The 15,909-nt window shown below is 32.3% G+C and overlaps 1 protein-coding gene across 1 annotated transcript in view; it reads left to right on the top strand.

Annotated features, from left to right (window-relative positions):
- Nucleotides 1-15,909, top strand: part of LOC134687952 (midasin-like) — a 53,334-nt gene that overhangs the window by 23,400 nt on the left and 14,025 nt on the right. Inside the window, exons 15-29 of the mRNA XM_063548414.1 lie at nt 984-1,143; nt 1,654-1,763; nt 2,238-2,342; nt 3,886-4,023; nt 4,658-4,793; nt 5,659-5,708; nt 6,060-6,156; nt 6,876-6,990; nt 8,614-8,719; nt 9,511-9,626; nt 10,017-10,101; nt 10,451-10,642; nt 10,930-11,000; nt 11,665-12,017; nt 12,523-12,617. Coding sequence (XP_063404484.1) covers nt 984-1,143; nt 1,654-1,763; nt 2,238-2,342; nt 3,886-4,023; nt 4,658-4,793; nt 5,659-5,708; nt 6,060-6,156; nt 6,876-6,990; nt 8,614-8,719; nt 9,511-9,626; nt 10,017-10,101; nt 10,451-10,642; nt 10,930-11,000; nt 11,665-12,017; nt 12,523-12,617 — 1,929 coding nt within the window. The remainder of the gene's footprint in view (nt 1-983; nt 1,144-1,653; nt 1,764-2,237; nt 2,343-3,885; nt 4,024-4,657; nt 4,794-5,658; nt 5,709-6,059; nt 6,157-6,875; nt 6,991-8,613; nt 8,720-9,510; nt 9,627-10,016; nt 10,102-10,450; nt 10,643-10,929; nt 11,001-11,664; nt 12,018-12,522; nt 12,618-15,909) is intronic.

Below are 15,909 nucleotides of genomic sequence, written 5' to 3'. Positions count from 1 at the left end.
CTTTATAGAATATAGTTTTGAATCAAGCAATGTTAAAAGGAATTAAAACAGAGAAAATATTGACGTAATAATAGTGATATTTGTCTAATTTATGAAGGAATGTATACACATAGACCTCCAGGAGGAGTACGGTGATAAAAGGGAAGTAACTCTGGCTCATATTCTGTCAATCAAACCTTATCTTAAGGAAGTACACCACTAATTCATGGTCCCATTGCTTTCTATGTTAAATTCCTCCGTTTCAAGCAGGCACACCTCTTTTATTTTAAGTTCAAATAAAGTGGCAATCATTGCATTTAAAAGCAACACTTTATGGTGTCTTGTACTGAAAAAATCAACATACCTTGCATGGCATATAAGAAAGAACTGGTTCCCGGAACTTCAGATGTACCAAAACAGGTACTTCAGATCTGACAAACAGACAAAATGTACCCTCTTTTTAAAATTTGGTGCAGTTTTTTTAATATTCAAAACTAAAAGTCCAAAAGTGTTCTACAATGATCACCAGTCCTTCAGCTTTCATTTGATACCAAAAATACCTAAATATTCTACATATTTTGAAAGTTACACTCATGCGTAGGAACTATTTTGTGTTAAATATGTACTACTTTCTCGTATGTGCTTTCTGGCCGGGCCTGAATTAGTGGTGTTACACCTTAAGTGTTGCAATAGCTGATATGAGTTTAAATAGATGCATCGCTTAATGAGCATAATGAAAAAATACATTTTAAGGCACCTGCTATTGTCCTTGAATTAAGCACTTAGCTATTGAATATATCTTATATCATCTTATATGTGATGTTGAAATAAAACATTAACAGGAAATTTGGAAATTTTATTCTTCAATTAAAATTATAAAATGTAGTCTATTTTGGTACATATTGCTATATTATTTAAACTTTTTAAACTTTCTACTCTAATTTTCCAACGCTTGCCAAAAAATATGTATTATTTATGAATTCATTATTATATTATGTTTTCAGCTTGGAGAAGGAGACAATACCCCGATGACAGATAAGGACATTCTTAAATCATTGTTGGAGTTCATGGAGAAATCAACCTTGGGAGAATGCAGGTCTCGTCTGGAAATGGTGAAGAGCTTTCATTGTCAACTTGTTAATATGGATACTTCTGATAAACAAAGTATGAAAATCATTTAGTGTCACCTACATTTCTTACCTTAGAGGGTTTATACAGATTATTGTATACCACTTCTTAATACTTAATATATCTGGGCCAATGTGGAAATCATTTATAAAACTAAAATTAACCAACTGTTGATTCAATATGATTATTTTTGGATTTTATGGGTATAGGGTAATCAAGTATATAAAAGTTCAATGAAAAACAAATTTGATATAGGCTTGTATAAAGCATTTGTGAGCCATAAAGTCATGTATCCACAAAAGAAAAAAGAATTTCCTTAATCTATAATAGTTGGTATCCAAGAAAATATTAAAATGAATCCACAGCACTTAAAAGTTTAAAGATTAATAAAATACACTGAGTTGTTAATTTAACAGCTTGAATCACTTCTCTGGAAGGTAGTTTTATAATTATCCAGCATATTAAAGAATGGTACAATTTGATACTAGAATGCAAATATGAACGGCAATAAATAATTCAGTGAACAAGAACACATTTATTTTACAGAGTATCTGGTTAACCTACTCTGGAATGTATACCAGTTTTACAATCAGTTCTCTGGAATGATAGATGACGAAATACAACGTCTCAGAGCTCCGGTTGAAAAAGAACTTAAGGTAAATAAATAATTCTAAGGATCACATGACCATATTGTTGAATGCTAGAGCTTTTATTTTCTTTGTTTTACTTTGGAAAAGAGAACTTTTGAAATGTTAGCTTTAGAAAAAAGGAATTGTCATGGAAGATGATTTTTAACGATAGTCCAATTCTATTGTAATGTGATTTTCGAAGGCATTCCCTATACTTTTTTCTTGTTTGAAGGATTCCATTTGTATTGAAGATTTATAAGGCTTTGGTTCATTTTAGTTTATACTATTTATTTTCTTATTGATTAGAAATTATACACTTTTGCAAAATTTAAACATTTGAAAGTTATGTTTTAGGTTGTAATATCAAATAAAAGTTCTCAAACAAAGTTTACACAGTTCTTAGAAAATAAATTCCTTGAACTTATTCTCTTCACAGTTTTTATATACCATTGCTTTATAATTAAAACTACTGCATTCTTTATATGAGATGGTGTGTTTCAGGGATTTGTTAAGATAGCTAGATGGACAGACATGAATTACTGGGCATTAAAAACAACCACTGAGAAGACCCATAGAACTCTTCACAAACATGTCAAAGCTTTTCAGGTAAATATGTTTAGATACTCAGTATGTTGAGATAACTTGGAAATTCCTTTTGACCATACTATCAGAGCTCCAGATAAGCTGCATATTTGCATGATCACGCAATACAAATAATAGAAAACCCAATGCAATTGCCCATTGTAGGGTTCAATAACCCAATTAATTCAAAGGAAAACCCAATTTTATGCCAAAACTATGAGTTCTCAACCCTTTTGTTAGCTACCGTTTGCGTTATTTACCCTTATCTGTTTTCACTTGTTGCGTAAATCTATTTTTATTGTATTTATATGTGGAAATGTCCTTTCGTTCTTAAAATAGATCACTGCATCAAGTAGCTGAAATGGGTCCCTGTTGGAATTTTCCCTTGCTAAAAAGGTACACGTGTTTTTGATATCATTTCGATCTTCTCGGCGTTTCTCCAATTAGCATGTGTCGTGTTGTCATATTTTTTTTGAATTGCTCGAGATTTATCATAACATACATTGAATTAAAACAAAAGTGAATGTCCGATAAAAATATTGAATAGAAGCATGTTTTCAGCGTCTTTTAAATAGCTGAGGGAAAGATATGATGATAACAACACTCAGCAAGTGTTTTAGGAAGCGTCCGTCGAACGGATGGGCGTGTTTGCGTATCTTAACGAGAACATTGCTAATAAACACGGGACTTCGAAAATGTGAAAGGCCAAATCAATTATGAAATGATATGTAATTGGAAACCAAAAGTTCTATTAAGGGATAACTTAACCCAGATTTATGTAAATTGAATAAAACAAAATCATTCAAGTATAATTAGAGATTATATACTATTTTTTTCTCGTTTTACGGTTGATGAGTGAATACACACACAGGCACTCCTTTCCAAATTTTTATATAATGGTATATATTAGAGAATAAAGATCTGAGACGAGTGCCTGGGAATACACATATCCGTTATTTACAGTTTACATAAGTTGTGAGAAAATACAAAACTGGTAGAAGGTTTGAAACGGCACACAAATTAAACATACAATTGCTTGTCAGTGAATTAAAATAAATAAAACAGCTATAGCACATATTATTCAAAGAAAGAAACATATTTAAGATTGAAAAGAAAAACATCAGGGGTTGATATTGCCTAAATATTAAATAGTGAGTTGATGAAAAAAAACAATACATTAAGGAGCTTGGTGGTGAAAAACCCAATTTGATATTAACTTGAGGGGTGAATTGGAATTGATAATGCAATTAAAAATCTTTATCACCCAATTACACAAGAAAATGGTGGGTAAAAACCCCAATTTGTGAATTCTTATCTGGAGCTCTGATACTATTGATTACTTTTGTAAAATATAAAGGAAGAATTAGTTCTTAAGAGCTTGCAGTAAATTGAATAAAGAAAACATACAATTTTTTTTGGTATTTGGGTATTTGTATGAATTTGTTTTGTAGCTGTTTCTTTACAAGTTATATTGTTATAAACTTCGCTATATCTACAATATTTTATCTGAACTATTTAAAAAGTTTATTTCACAAATAGTCTTATTATCTAATCTTTTTGCTTGTAGGATATTTTAAACCAGCCAGTGAGAGCTGTATACCAAGAAAAAACTACATCTATAAGCTCTGAACAGAATATCTCCAAATGGAGGGAAGAGTTTATAAACCTGAATATTGTGACCAAGAAACCAATAATTATCCAACAGGTACATAAAAATACAGTGTTTGTGTAAAATTACACTATTTGAGATGTTATTTCAGGTTAACTCAAACTAAATCTACAGGTATATAAAAATAGCAATGAAGTCTAAATTTTTTCACATCTGTCAAAAGTCGTTGTTGACAACCTAATTTACAACATACTAGTACTGTTATGCAGGGATCAATAATCTGTTTATATTAAACGTTTAAACAGTTGGTTAGGCATATGTGATATCTACCTATTGCATGCTCAAATAAGCAATATCAGCGTGTTAGCATCAAAGTACATGTACAATTTATGATCAGATCAACAGAATATGCAACACTCATTTTATCTCTTGCAAATTTTAGGTCTTTCCCCTTGACTGTTTCATATTAGTCCCCTGGGATTAAAACTTGTTGAAGTGTAAAATCCGAAATGAGGACTTTTCAAAAATATATGGTACCCAGGGAAGGCACTTTAAAAATGCAATAACCATCCATGGAAGCAAATATAGAATTTCTCTTACATTTTCAATGTTCAAAAACAATCATTGATAGTTGAGAACCTTGGGTCCCATGTATGCTGTAATGAACCAGCCTAAACTAAGAGCTGATTGTTGATGTAACTTTGATGCAAGTCTAAATATTTGTTTCTAGGTAGAGAGTAGTGATGTTGCTCTTCCTTTACTGGGTAGAGCACCTACATTGTGTGGAAAAGTTTACAAGCATTGGCGTGGTCTGACGGAGAAGATGCAATATAGAAGTATAATATCAGAATTAGATGAGTTTATTGGTAAGTTAGTAAACAAATATTATCACTTGCATGAAGTTGTTTGTCATTTGAAATACAGTTTCAAAAATTAAATGTGTCATAAGTAAAATAATAGCTGCATACTTGCTTAATATAATTATACCCCTCGCTTTAAAAAAGGGGGGGTATACTGTTTCACCTCTGTCTGTCCGTCTGTCCGTCCGTCAGTCAGTCCGTCCCATGAAACTTTCGTCACATTTTTCTCAGGAACTACACATCCACCCTTTCTGTAATTTGGTATCAACATTTATATATGTCAGCCATACCGTGTGATGCGTTTTCAGATTCATCACTTGACAACTTCCTGTTTACTGAACACTTGTATGATTTTACACATGATAGCCAAGTTGAAAATTTTCGTCACATTTTTCTCAGGAACTACAATATAAGGATTTCTGAAATTTGGTTTCAAGATTCATATAAGTCAGCTTTACCGTGTGATGCGTTTTCAGATTCATCACTCGACAACTTCCTGTTTACCGAACACTTGTATGATTTTACACATGATAGCCAAGTTGAAAATTTTCGTCACATTTTTCTCAGGAACTACAATACAAGGATTTCTGAAACTTGGTTTCAAGATTTATATAAGTCAACTATACCGTGTGATGTGTTTTTAGATTCATCACTCGACAACTTCCTATTTACTGAACACTTGCATATTTTTACACTATTAATATTATCCACTTGCGGCGGGGGTATCATCAGTGAGCAGTAGCTCACAGTTTCACTTGTTTAATCTTTGTTTTCAAAAACAAATTAAGGAGAAATGAAATTAAGACTCAAGAGAGGTTATTTTTATGAAAATGATTCTACTGACTGTTTAATTTGAACATGTATTTTATAGGTGACATGATTGAAGAAGTGCATGAATTACAGGCCAAAGAAGTTAATCAGGTGGGTTTGTTAAAGAAATACAAATCATCATGGCAATGCATCTGATAAAATAAATATACCAATAGATATAGAGTAAACATATTTATGTATAGTGGATTGGGTTAATCAACTTATATTAATCCCTCTCCACTTTGATAGATATAATCAAAATGAATCCGTAAAATTAAAAGTGCTATAAATTTTGACAATAAAAGAATGTACTTGTCTTGTTAGAATAAATTGAAATCTATGCATTTCAACTATGATTTCTCATATTAACTTGAGAACAAAAAGTCTTATATATGTCAAAAGTCAAATCAAAATTTGAAGAAGCTGTGAATTATAATATATGATTTTTTTTTTCACTTTAAGTCATTGGAAAAAGATAAACAGAAATCAGAAGCCAAACATATCTGCCATTTGAGGAGAAGAGCCTTAGCTGATCTCTTCAAACATTTAACAGCTTGTGGTAAGTTAGATGTAGATATTTAGAAAAAGCTAAATATTCTTCATTTTTCAAATATAAAGACATATGCATCCTCTTGGGAAAATTAACAACCTTGAATGTGGATTTTAGTAGGAAAAACAAAGACTGGTTTTATGAGAGAATTATGGCCTGCTTCATACTATTATACTATGTATTAAAGTCTGATTATATACTGCAATGTGTCTGACAAATACATTGCATAAGTTGTCTTGAAACCATAAAGATTTTCTTATTTCAAGAAAAAAGATGTACCAGGTACATAAATCCTTCATATATAGATTCTTACATTGGTACCAGTAGATTATGGGATTTATCCATAGAATTCATAACTTACTATCCAGACAGCTGGATAAACCAAAATCCTTTTCAATGCCTTTCACGTTTTACAAGGTTTCAATTTTATTAACAACTTGCGACATTTTGATTTATTGAGAGAGCTGACGAAAGTTATGACCCATAAATTCATCCAATTATCTTCTCAGATCATCAGCATCCACACGATGATTCAATTTTTTTATACACTGGGTCCGGAAAGGGTTAAACTGCCATAGAATTGGAGAAATAGATAGATCAGCTGGAATTTCCGTCTTGCTTTGCTCAAAATGTTGCTCATATCATTACCTTATTTTGTGAAAAACTGAAAGAAATGTGAAGGAAAATATAAACAATGCAATATTAATGCTATGTTTAATGTATTACAGGACTATCATACAGGAAGGGACTTACCATGTCCAGTCGTGACGACAAAGACACTCTTCCACTCACTGTTGATCCTGTTGATTTTAATGTTCTCATGGAAAGTTGTACCATCTCAAAGTAAGTTGAAAATTAGTACAAATATTTATTTGGAAAATAAACAAAGATAATTATACTTAACTTTCACTTACAAATAAAAATGTGAAAACTATCAAATATCAGCTTTACTTGAGGCTATTCCACCTTTGGAAAAGACTATTTAATCTATGAATTATAAGCGAACAGACAAAACCATGCCAGTATTGATGCATATGTTAACAAATAAATCAACTTTGCTTTAACTTTCAAACATTTGTTTCTCTTGAGCTGATATTACAATAAAACTTGCAATTTACTCCCCAAATTAGCTCTAATGTTTTTGGTGTTTTTTTTTGGTTTTGTTTTGTCTATTTGATTTTTGGTTTCTTTCTTGTTAAATAATCCATTTGTATGTTCTCTGTGTTTAGCTCACCTTTGGGCCAAGTGAGCTTTTCTCATCACTTAGCATCCGTCGTCGTCGTTACCATTTTACATTTTGAACTTCATCTAGAGAAACACTGAATGGAATGAAACCATACATGGCATGAATATTCCTTATGAGGTGCTGACCAATTGTTGTTACTTTGTAGCCGATCCATCATCCAAGATGGTCCCCAGGGGAGGACTTAGTTTAAAGGGGCACTAGCTGTCAAATTCATGGTCACCAATTTGACTCAAATTCTCATATATGATTAATAACAATGTAAAACATTTATCCAATCAATCAAACGTTTAGAATAAACAGTTTACAGAGCATGGGGAAGATGATATGTCGGTTCGTTTCGTGTGTATTTAAATCCAGATGCCATCTAATTAACTATCGATTTGACCTCAGATGACCATATAAGCAATGTAAACACAAATAAATATATGAATAGGTTAAACCAGCACATGCAATTGGATTTTTATAGGTCTGTTTGATTTGAATTTATAGATTAAAAATATAAGTTTCTCATTGTTTTTAACAGTATAAGAATGATTTATGTGGATCGAATTAGTAATCAAATGATTAACCGTAGTTTCACTTTCATTGTTGACATTTTTTTCTTTAAATAACCAGTTCACGTACAATGCATGCGTTGTCAGTCTCTAGCTAGGGGGTTAAATTGAAGTTCACATGAATACCGGTTAGAATGATGATGACGTATTCACTTGCAAGTGAATCAGTCAAAAATTATGTATAATCGCTTATTTCAACAAAATTAAAGCAAATTGATTGCTAAAAGCAAATTATTATTTCATTGTTCCAATTTAATTAATGATTAATCTAAAAAAAAATCATACTTTATTTTTTTATATATATCGTAGCTAGTGCTCCTTTAACATAGGACCCTACGGGAAATACATACAAATGTCTTCTTTTTAGAGGACCACTGAATGGAATGAAACCAAACATAGCATGAATGTTTCTTATCTGGTGCTGTCCAAGTGTTGTTACTTTGTAGCCAAATTTTTTTTTTTTATATGAATTCAAAAACCCAAGTAGAGTCAGGTGAGAGATACAGGCTCTTGAGAGCCTCTAGTTACTTTTTGCTTCAGTTTTTGTAACAAAATAATGCTACAGAATGAACATTTTAACAGACACATTTAAAAAGTAAGCTTTAAACAAACATATTAAAATCTTTCTTGTAAAGCTATCTAAGCTGTCTCTTTATTATATTGCAGGTACAGTGAAATGGTTTGTAGTACATGGACTGGGTGCCAGCAGTATTATTACAGGTGTATATCTAGGAAAGCTAAGCTGGCTTCAGCATTGATGACTCCATCACAGGTAGGCATAATGACTATACACAGTGGTATTCTTCACTGAAATGACCATTTTACAAGTATAGAAACTGTTTTACCTATGTATCTTTCATCTTAACTGTGAAGTATTAAGCTTTATTATGACTCTTTCTGATACAAGAGTGATATAGCTTCAACTGTATGAGTTAACTTACCAAACCTCAGAGATAGCATTTCAAATAATATTAGAATCACTTCCCTTTTCTAAATCAATGAGAATAATGTGTAGGATATGAGACAGAAGAAAAGAATTAATTTGGGAAAACAAATTTACAGATCTAACATTGTTGGGTTGATGTTTAGACGAGTTGCATATACAGAATGTACACAGCCATGTATCACCATCACTGCTGGTGATCCAATGGATAAATTTGTTGTAGAGTTGTCACTTGTTCAGACGTACTTATAAATATAATTATTTCTGTAACTGTATCTTACATTCATTTAAAGGATCCTTTACTAGAGATAATTTAGCTGATCTGTAAAATAATATCTTCATGCCTTATATATCATGTACTGTAGTACAGCGCTAGATTAAAACTGTCGTGGAAAGGTAGCATCCAGCCACAGAAAGCTTAATTTTTATGAAGCCCAGGTGGTTGTGCGCCGGTTACAGTGCAGGCGATTTGGTGTCACGATCTCAGAAGCATGGGTTTCGAATCCCCGCGAGGGAAGAACAAAATATTTGCAAAAGCAAATTTACAGATCTAACATTGTTGGGTTGATGTTTAGACAAGGTGTTTATACTACTTGTAATGATATACATGTAAATTGTAGGAACTTGGTCTAGGGAATATGGACAGATGTAGAGGTTTTACAGAACATCTGATGTCACTGGTTGTACAACAGTATAAAGATCTGTCTTCTATTGGCCAGCATTATAAATCTATCAGGTACCAACAAATATAAGGTTTAAGAATTCACAATGAATTAGATAAAAGCCAATGTTTACCTTATAGATAATTATGTTTTATGCACAAGGTGACTTTTCATTGACTAGGATCTCTCAAGATGAATGTACTACCTACATGTACACTTGATTTTAATTGTATTTTTCAGGGCTATTCAAGAATTAATTATATGTTTGTGGGTTGGAAGGCACCTGATATAAATAATAAAGGGGTATTGGGGTTGAATCAAGTTTTACACAATAACACATTACATTTCTCATTACAATTGTATGGATAGAGTCTTGGAATTAATGTAACTTCCAGTCCCCTCATTCATCAGATTTATGTATAGCCATCATCCTAAAAGGTCACATCTCTTCTTTTCTTTTTCAGTATGTCTTTAGAAGCACTAACATCTGTTATTAAAGCTGGTGACAGTACAGTTCCACCAAATCAGACAGATAGTAATAAATGGCATGTAAGTTAGATTTAAAGTATGATAAAAATCATTACGGTAGGAGTAAACTGTTCACAACCATGTTATTAAGCATGTAGTATACCAGTGTTCACAAGTCATTAATTGATTGAGAGAAGAAAATTCTGAGTAACAAACTTAAACCTAGGGAAACACATCAACTATATACAGTGGAATACAAAAGAACACTAAAGTGTAAAAAAAACAGTGATTTGGTGATTAGAAAAGTATCCTGAGAATTAATTAATTTGAAACGTTTTTAATATCCTTCAAATGATAGATGCACAAATTTGCTATTTGATTACAATTCAAAATAATAAAAATCATAAAAGATTGTTACATTTTTTCACAGTTTGACTTCAAAGAATTACTAACCTCTATAACAGAAGGAATGATCCAGTTTGAAGCTCTGTTACAGTCTTGTCCAAAGTCAACAGGGGAGACAAATCATCATCCATCTCCAGTAGGAGAGGAAAATCTCTCCAAAATGGCTCTAGTTAAACATGGTGATTCTACTTGGACAAACTGTATGACTTGTGTAAAGGTAAATTATTTTGTTAAACTATGGTTATTTTATAGAAAAAATTCTTTGTCAAAGATTATCAACCAATGGAACAACTAGGAAACAACTGTCATATTTCAGACTTGATACAGGCATTTTCAAAAGAAATGGTGGTTAAAACCTGGTTTTATAGCTCACTTCTATGGCAATTGCTTATAGTTCCTTTATAATGACCAAATTAAATGAGCAACCCAAATGAATTTAGTTTGTACATGGTGATAGTTCAAGTTTAACAGAATAAATTTTTGTATTTATGTTTTCTTTTTCAGACAATAAGACAAAGAACTGTAGAGTTACACAAAAAGTTAGTTGGAGAGAATAAAAATGTGATATGGACAATGTAAGTTCTGATATAATTATCAAAAGCAGATTTGTTACACTGTTCATTTTTTTTTAATAATATGTGTATATCCATGGAAACAGTGACAGATCCATCTGTGTACCACTTCATGTGAGTCAGGTGATTTGATCACTTCATAATTAGTTAAGCTAACTAATAAAATTTGACCCTACCTATTGACATCTTTTATTGAACGTTTATGATTATTTTATAGCTGTAAAATGATTTAGAGCTTTATTCAATTAAAAATTTCCTTTAAAAAGGGGAGCCTCAGTGGCCATGTGATTTCGGTAGTTCATCTATATTGAAAACAAGACTGTGGTTGTGAGTTTGAACCCTGTTCATAAATAAGGTGCAGGTAACTCCCATATCTCAATTGATGAAAATTGCAAGTTTTCCTGTATGAAAGTTAGCTATTATCTCTGGGTACTATTTCTTTCTCAATAAGAAGAATGATAAAACAAATTGTGCTGAAGGTGTGGCGAAACACTAACAAATCAGTTTTTAAAAAAAATAGGTCTTGCTTTTTATGATGCTTGATACTGTTATTGCTTGATCTTTTTATAAACACTTGGTTTATCAGGGTACATTGTATGGCCTACTGTGAAGTGTCTTTGCATTTTCTCTATTTTGTAAAATAATACATGCTCTTTCTATTTTATAGCAATTCAATGAGAACTCTAACTGAAGCAGCTCAGTCACTGGAAAGTATTGTTCCTGACATGCAGGGAATCATTAACTTGTTTAAAAGTCCATCTGACAATTCTTTGTGTGAATTCACATCTAGTTTGTCTTATCTCAGTGAAAGAATTAATAAATTTGTGGCAGAGTTTAAATCATGGACAAGTCTTGAAGAACAGAAGATGACACATTATAAATCAGCGAGTAGTGAACTAAACAATGAGGTCAACCAGTTTGCGTCAAATGCAGAGGAACTTGTTTCTAGTATTTTAATGGTGATTCAGAATATCAGGAAAAATCATGAGAGTGATAAGGCTGTCACTGATGCTGAAAATGGTATGTTCATTTGGCTTCAAAATGTAAATAAATAGCATGTACTAGGTTAATAACTGGTCCTACAAGTTTATTGTATGGTCAAGCAATTGTATTTTCCATTTGTTTTGTGTTTTTTGCTTTCCTATATTGCCTTTTCAAATTGATATTTTTTTTGTAGATCCTTGAATATGGTCTTTTCAATACGCATTGTTGCTATTTGTTCGCCCTTACTGGACATCACAAAAGTTCCCGTTCCTGTAATTTTTTTTACATCATAATAGAAAATATATAATGCCACAATGGAAAAGTGATTGCTTTATAACGCCAAAAGTGGGAAAGAATTATAAATAGTGATCAGGTGTATATCTAGACAGTGTGAACATAGATAAAACTTTGACTATCATTCATAAACAATGATTTTTTTTATTATTTCTTTTTTTAGATGTAGGAGAAAACAAAGTCTTGTTTTATAACCTTAGCTGATTGCTTATCTTGTTTGTAAAATTGCTTGCATTTATTATTTTAGGTGAAAATGAAGCTATGAAATTTGAAGATGGACTGTTTGTAAAACAAGTTATTGAAAAAGTTAAAGAGGATGTAACACATGTTTTAAGTACAAAGGTATTTATTTTGTGTGTTGTTAATTTGAAAATAGTGTTAAGCAAACAACAATCAATCAGTCCCCATACAATGAAATTGCAGCCCATTTTAATGAGGGTGTTGCTATAGGTAATATCTTTGGTTAGCTTGCTTGCTAGCTGAACATCGAAGTCATTGTTAGGTAAGGTATACTACCCTCCTTTCGAAGTAGCGTAGTCCTACAGACAGATAGATTGGTTAACTTTTGGACTTGTCTACACTTAAAGGAGGGTAGTTTACCTTACCTAACAATGACTTCATGATTCAGCTCGCAAGCAAGCTTACCTTTGTCTACATACTCCGTGAAATTGGCTGTGAAACACGCTTGACAAATGGTTTCTTAGTTGTTGTTGAATGATACATAGAAAGGTTAAAATATTGGACAGTACAACAGAACAACCAAAAACTGACTAGCAAAACTAAAAAATCATCATTAAGGTAAAATACACAATGAAAAAACCTGTACATAACAGGATCTCCACCTACTTGAACAGAGAAATGAAATGGCATATAATTTAAAAAATGGGTTCCCTATTTACTTACAATCTTGAATTCCTTTGTCTTATGTATGTAATTATACCCCACGCAACGGGTTGCGGAGGGTATAATGTTTTTGACCAATCCGTCAGTCCTTCTGTCTGTCATTCCTGTTTTTTGTCATCGCAACTCCTCTCAAACCACACAACAGAATTTCACGAAACCTTTTCAGATAATAAGGACATACTATGTAGTTGTTCATATCGACGGGAAATTGCGATTCAATTTTTTTCTAGGAGTTACGCCCCTTTGAACTTATTTACTTTAATGTACTATTGCAACAGTTTGTCATCGCAACTCCTCCCAAACCACACAACAGAATTTCACGAAACCTTTTCAGTTAATAAGGACATACGGATTCAATTTTTTTTTCTAGGAGTTACGCCCCTTTGAACTTATTTACTTTGATGTACATGTACTACTGCAACAGTTTGTCATCGCAACTCCTCTCAAACCACACAACAGAATTTCACGAAACCTTTTCGTATAATAAGCATACTATGTAGTTGTGCATATCAACGGGAAATTGGGATTCAATTTTTTTTCTAGGAGTTACGCCCCTTTGAACTTATTTACTTTAATGTACTACTGCAACAGTTTGTCATCGCAACTCCTCTCAAACCACACAACAGCATTTCACGAAACCTTTTCAGATAATATGGACATACTATGTAGTTGTGCATATCGACAGGAAATTGTGATTCAATTTCTTTTCTAGGAGTTACGCCCCTTTGAACTTATTTACTTTAATGTTCTACTGCAACAGTTTATCATCGCAAATCCTCTCAAACCACACAACAGCATTTCACGAAACCTTTTTAGATAATACGGACATACTATGTAGTTGTGCATATCGACGGGAATTTACGATTATATTTTTTTTCAAGGAGTTACGCCCCTTTGAACTTATTTGCTTCAATGTTCTACTGTAACAGTTTGTCATTGCAACTTCTCTGAAACCAACTGACAGAATTTCATGAAACCTTTTTAGATAATAAGGACATACTATCTAGATGTGCATATCGACAGGAAATTACGATTGACTTTTTTTTCTAGGAGTTACGCCCCTTTGAACTTATTTACTTCAATTTACTTCTGCAACAGTTTGACATCGCAACTCCTCTAAAACTACACAACAGAATTTCATGAAACCTTTTAAGAGAATAAGGACATACTATGTAGATGTGCATATCGACAGGAAATTACAACTAATTTTTTTTTCTAGGAGTTACACCTCTTTGAACTTATTTGCTCTATGGCACTACTTCAACAGTTTGTCATCTTAACTCCTCTGAAACCACACAACAGAGTTTCATGAAACTTTGTAGATAATAAGGATATACTATGTAGATGTGCACATCGACAGGAAATTACCATTCAATTTTTTTTTGGAGTTACACCCCTTTGAACTAATTTGCTTCAATGTACTTCTGCAACAGTTTGTCATCTCAACTCCTCTGAAACCACACAACAGAATTTCATGAAATTTTGTAGATAATAAGGACATACTATTCAGATGTGCATATTGGCAGGAAATTAATTTTTCTTATACAATTTTTTTTCCTTACACTTATTTAATTTCTCCAATGACAATGTGGGGACCAAGGCTTCCAAAAAATATTTGAGCCAGCCGGACATTTTATATCTGATCCCGATTTTAATCTCTAAAGACTAAGTCACAAAAGGGTATCATGAAAATCACTTGGCCATCCCAATGATTGACATTAGATTAAAAAAAAAAACGATATTAAAGTTTACTTTTGTATTAATTTGATGTTCTGATGTAAACTGGTAAATTGGCAGCACATCAGCTTGCTCATGTCTGCCAAAGACTCTTTATTTGGGCAAAATGACATTGTAAATAACTTTTACTGTTGTTTTAAATCACATTCTTAAACCGGATGTTGACTTTACAATGGTAAAACATGGACCAGAAACGGATACGTAAAATCCGTGTACATTTTTAAAGCAAGACTGAGTGAAGAAATTCTTTTCACGTTATTTCTTCAACAATTCACTTGAAACCAACGTTTGATACAGGTATCAATGATAATTTTAGCGTTTATTAAGAAATGTAGGATGCCGAATTAAATGTCCCACCTGCGGACATGTGCACACATGTTCTATTTCGTACAACGAAGTACTGACGATTCTTTTAATTTAAAACCTTTTAAATTTTTTCATGAAATCATGTTTATAAGTTTTTTTTTATAATTTTAATCTTTTGGACTAAATTAGATAGATACAACCCACTGAAATGTAAAAAATAACTTTGAATAGACCGATCAATTTATACGATGTCCGGTAATGAAAATAGTTTACCTGTCGCCTGAACAGGTAGATTTCAGGTGTCCAACAACTAATTAGCCTTGATTAAAATTAGAAAGTATTGAAGTAGGGGTTGTTTTGATAGTAATTAATCATGTCACTTTTATGACCGGACATGTGTGGCTGTTTAGGGCATTCGGTTGGGTGAAAAAGATCGTGATTTATGTTAAAATGACCGACTTTTAAGAAAGCCTTGAAAACTAAAAAGGATATGACCGTTTCATGCTTTGCCCAGCCGGACTTTTACTGGACATAATACAAATGTCCGGAATATATGACCGTTTTGGAAGCCTTGGTGGGGACGTGGGGTATGTGAGTGTGCTTACTAAGGTTCTTAAATTTTGCATGGTGATCATCAATGCAGATAGTTGATTGAGCAAAAACTAATTATAATACAGTGGATTGACTT

Source organism: Mytilus trossulus, chromosome 10, assembly GCF_036588685.1.
Source record: "Mytilus trossulus isolate FHL-02 chromosome 10, PNRI_Mtr1.1.1.hap1, whole genome shotgun sequence".
NCBI classification, from domain to species: Eukaryota; Metazoa; Mollusca; class Bivalvia; order Mytilida; family Mytilidae; genus Mytilus; species Mytilus trossulus.
The sequence above is the reverse complement of the archived record's forward strand: the minus strand, read 5'-3'. Positions and strand labels throughout refer to the sequence as shown.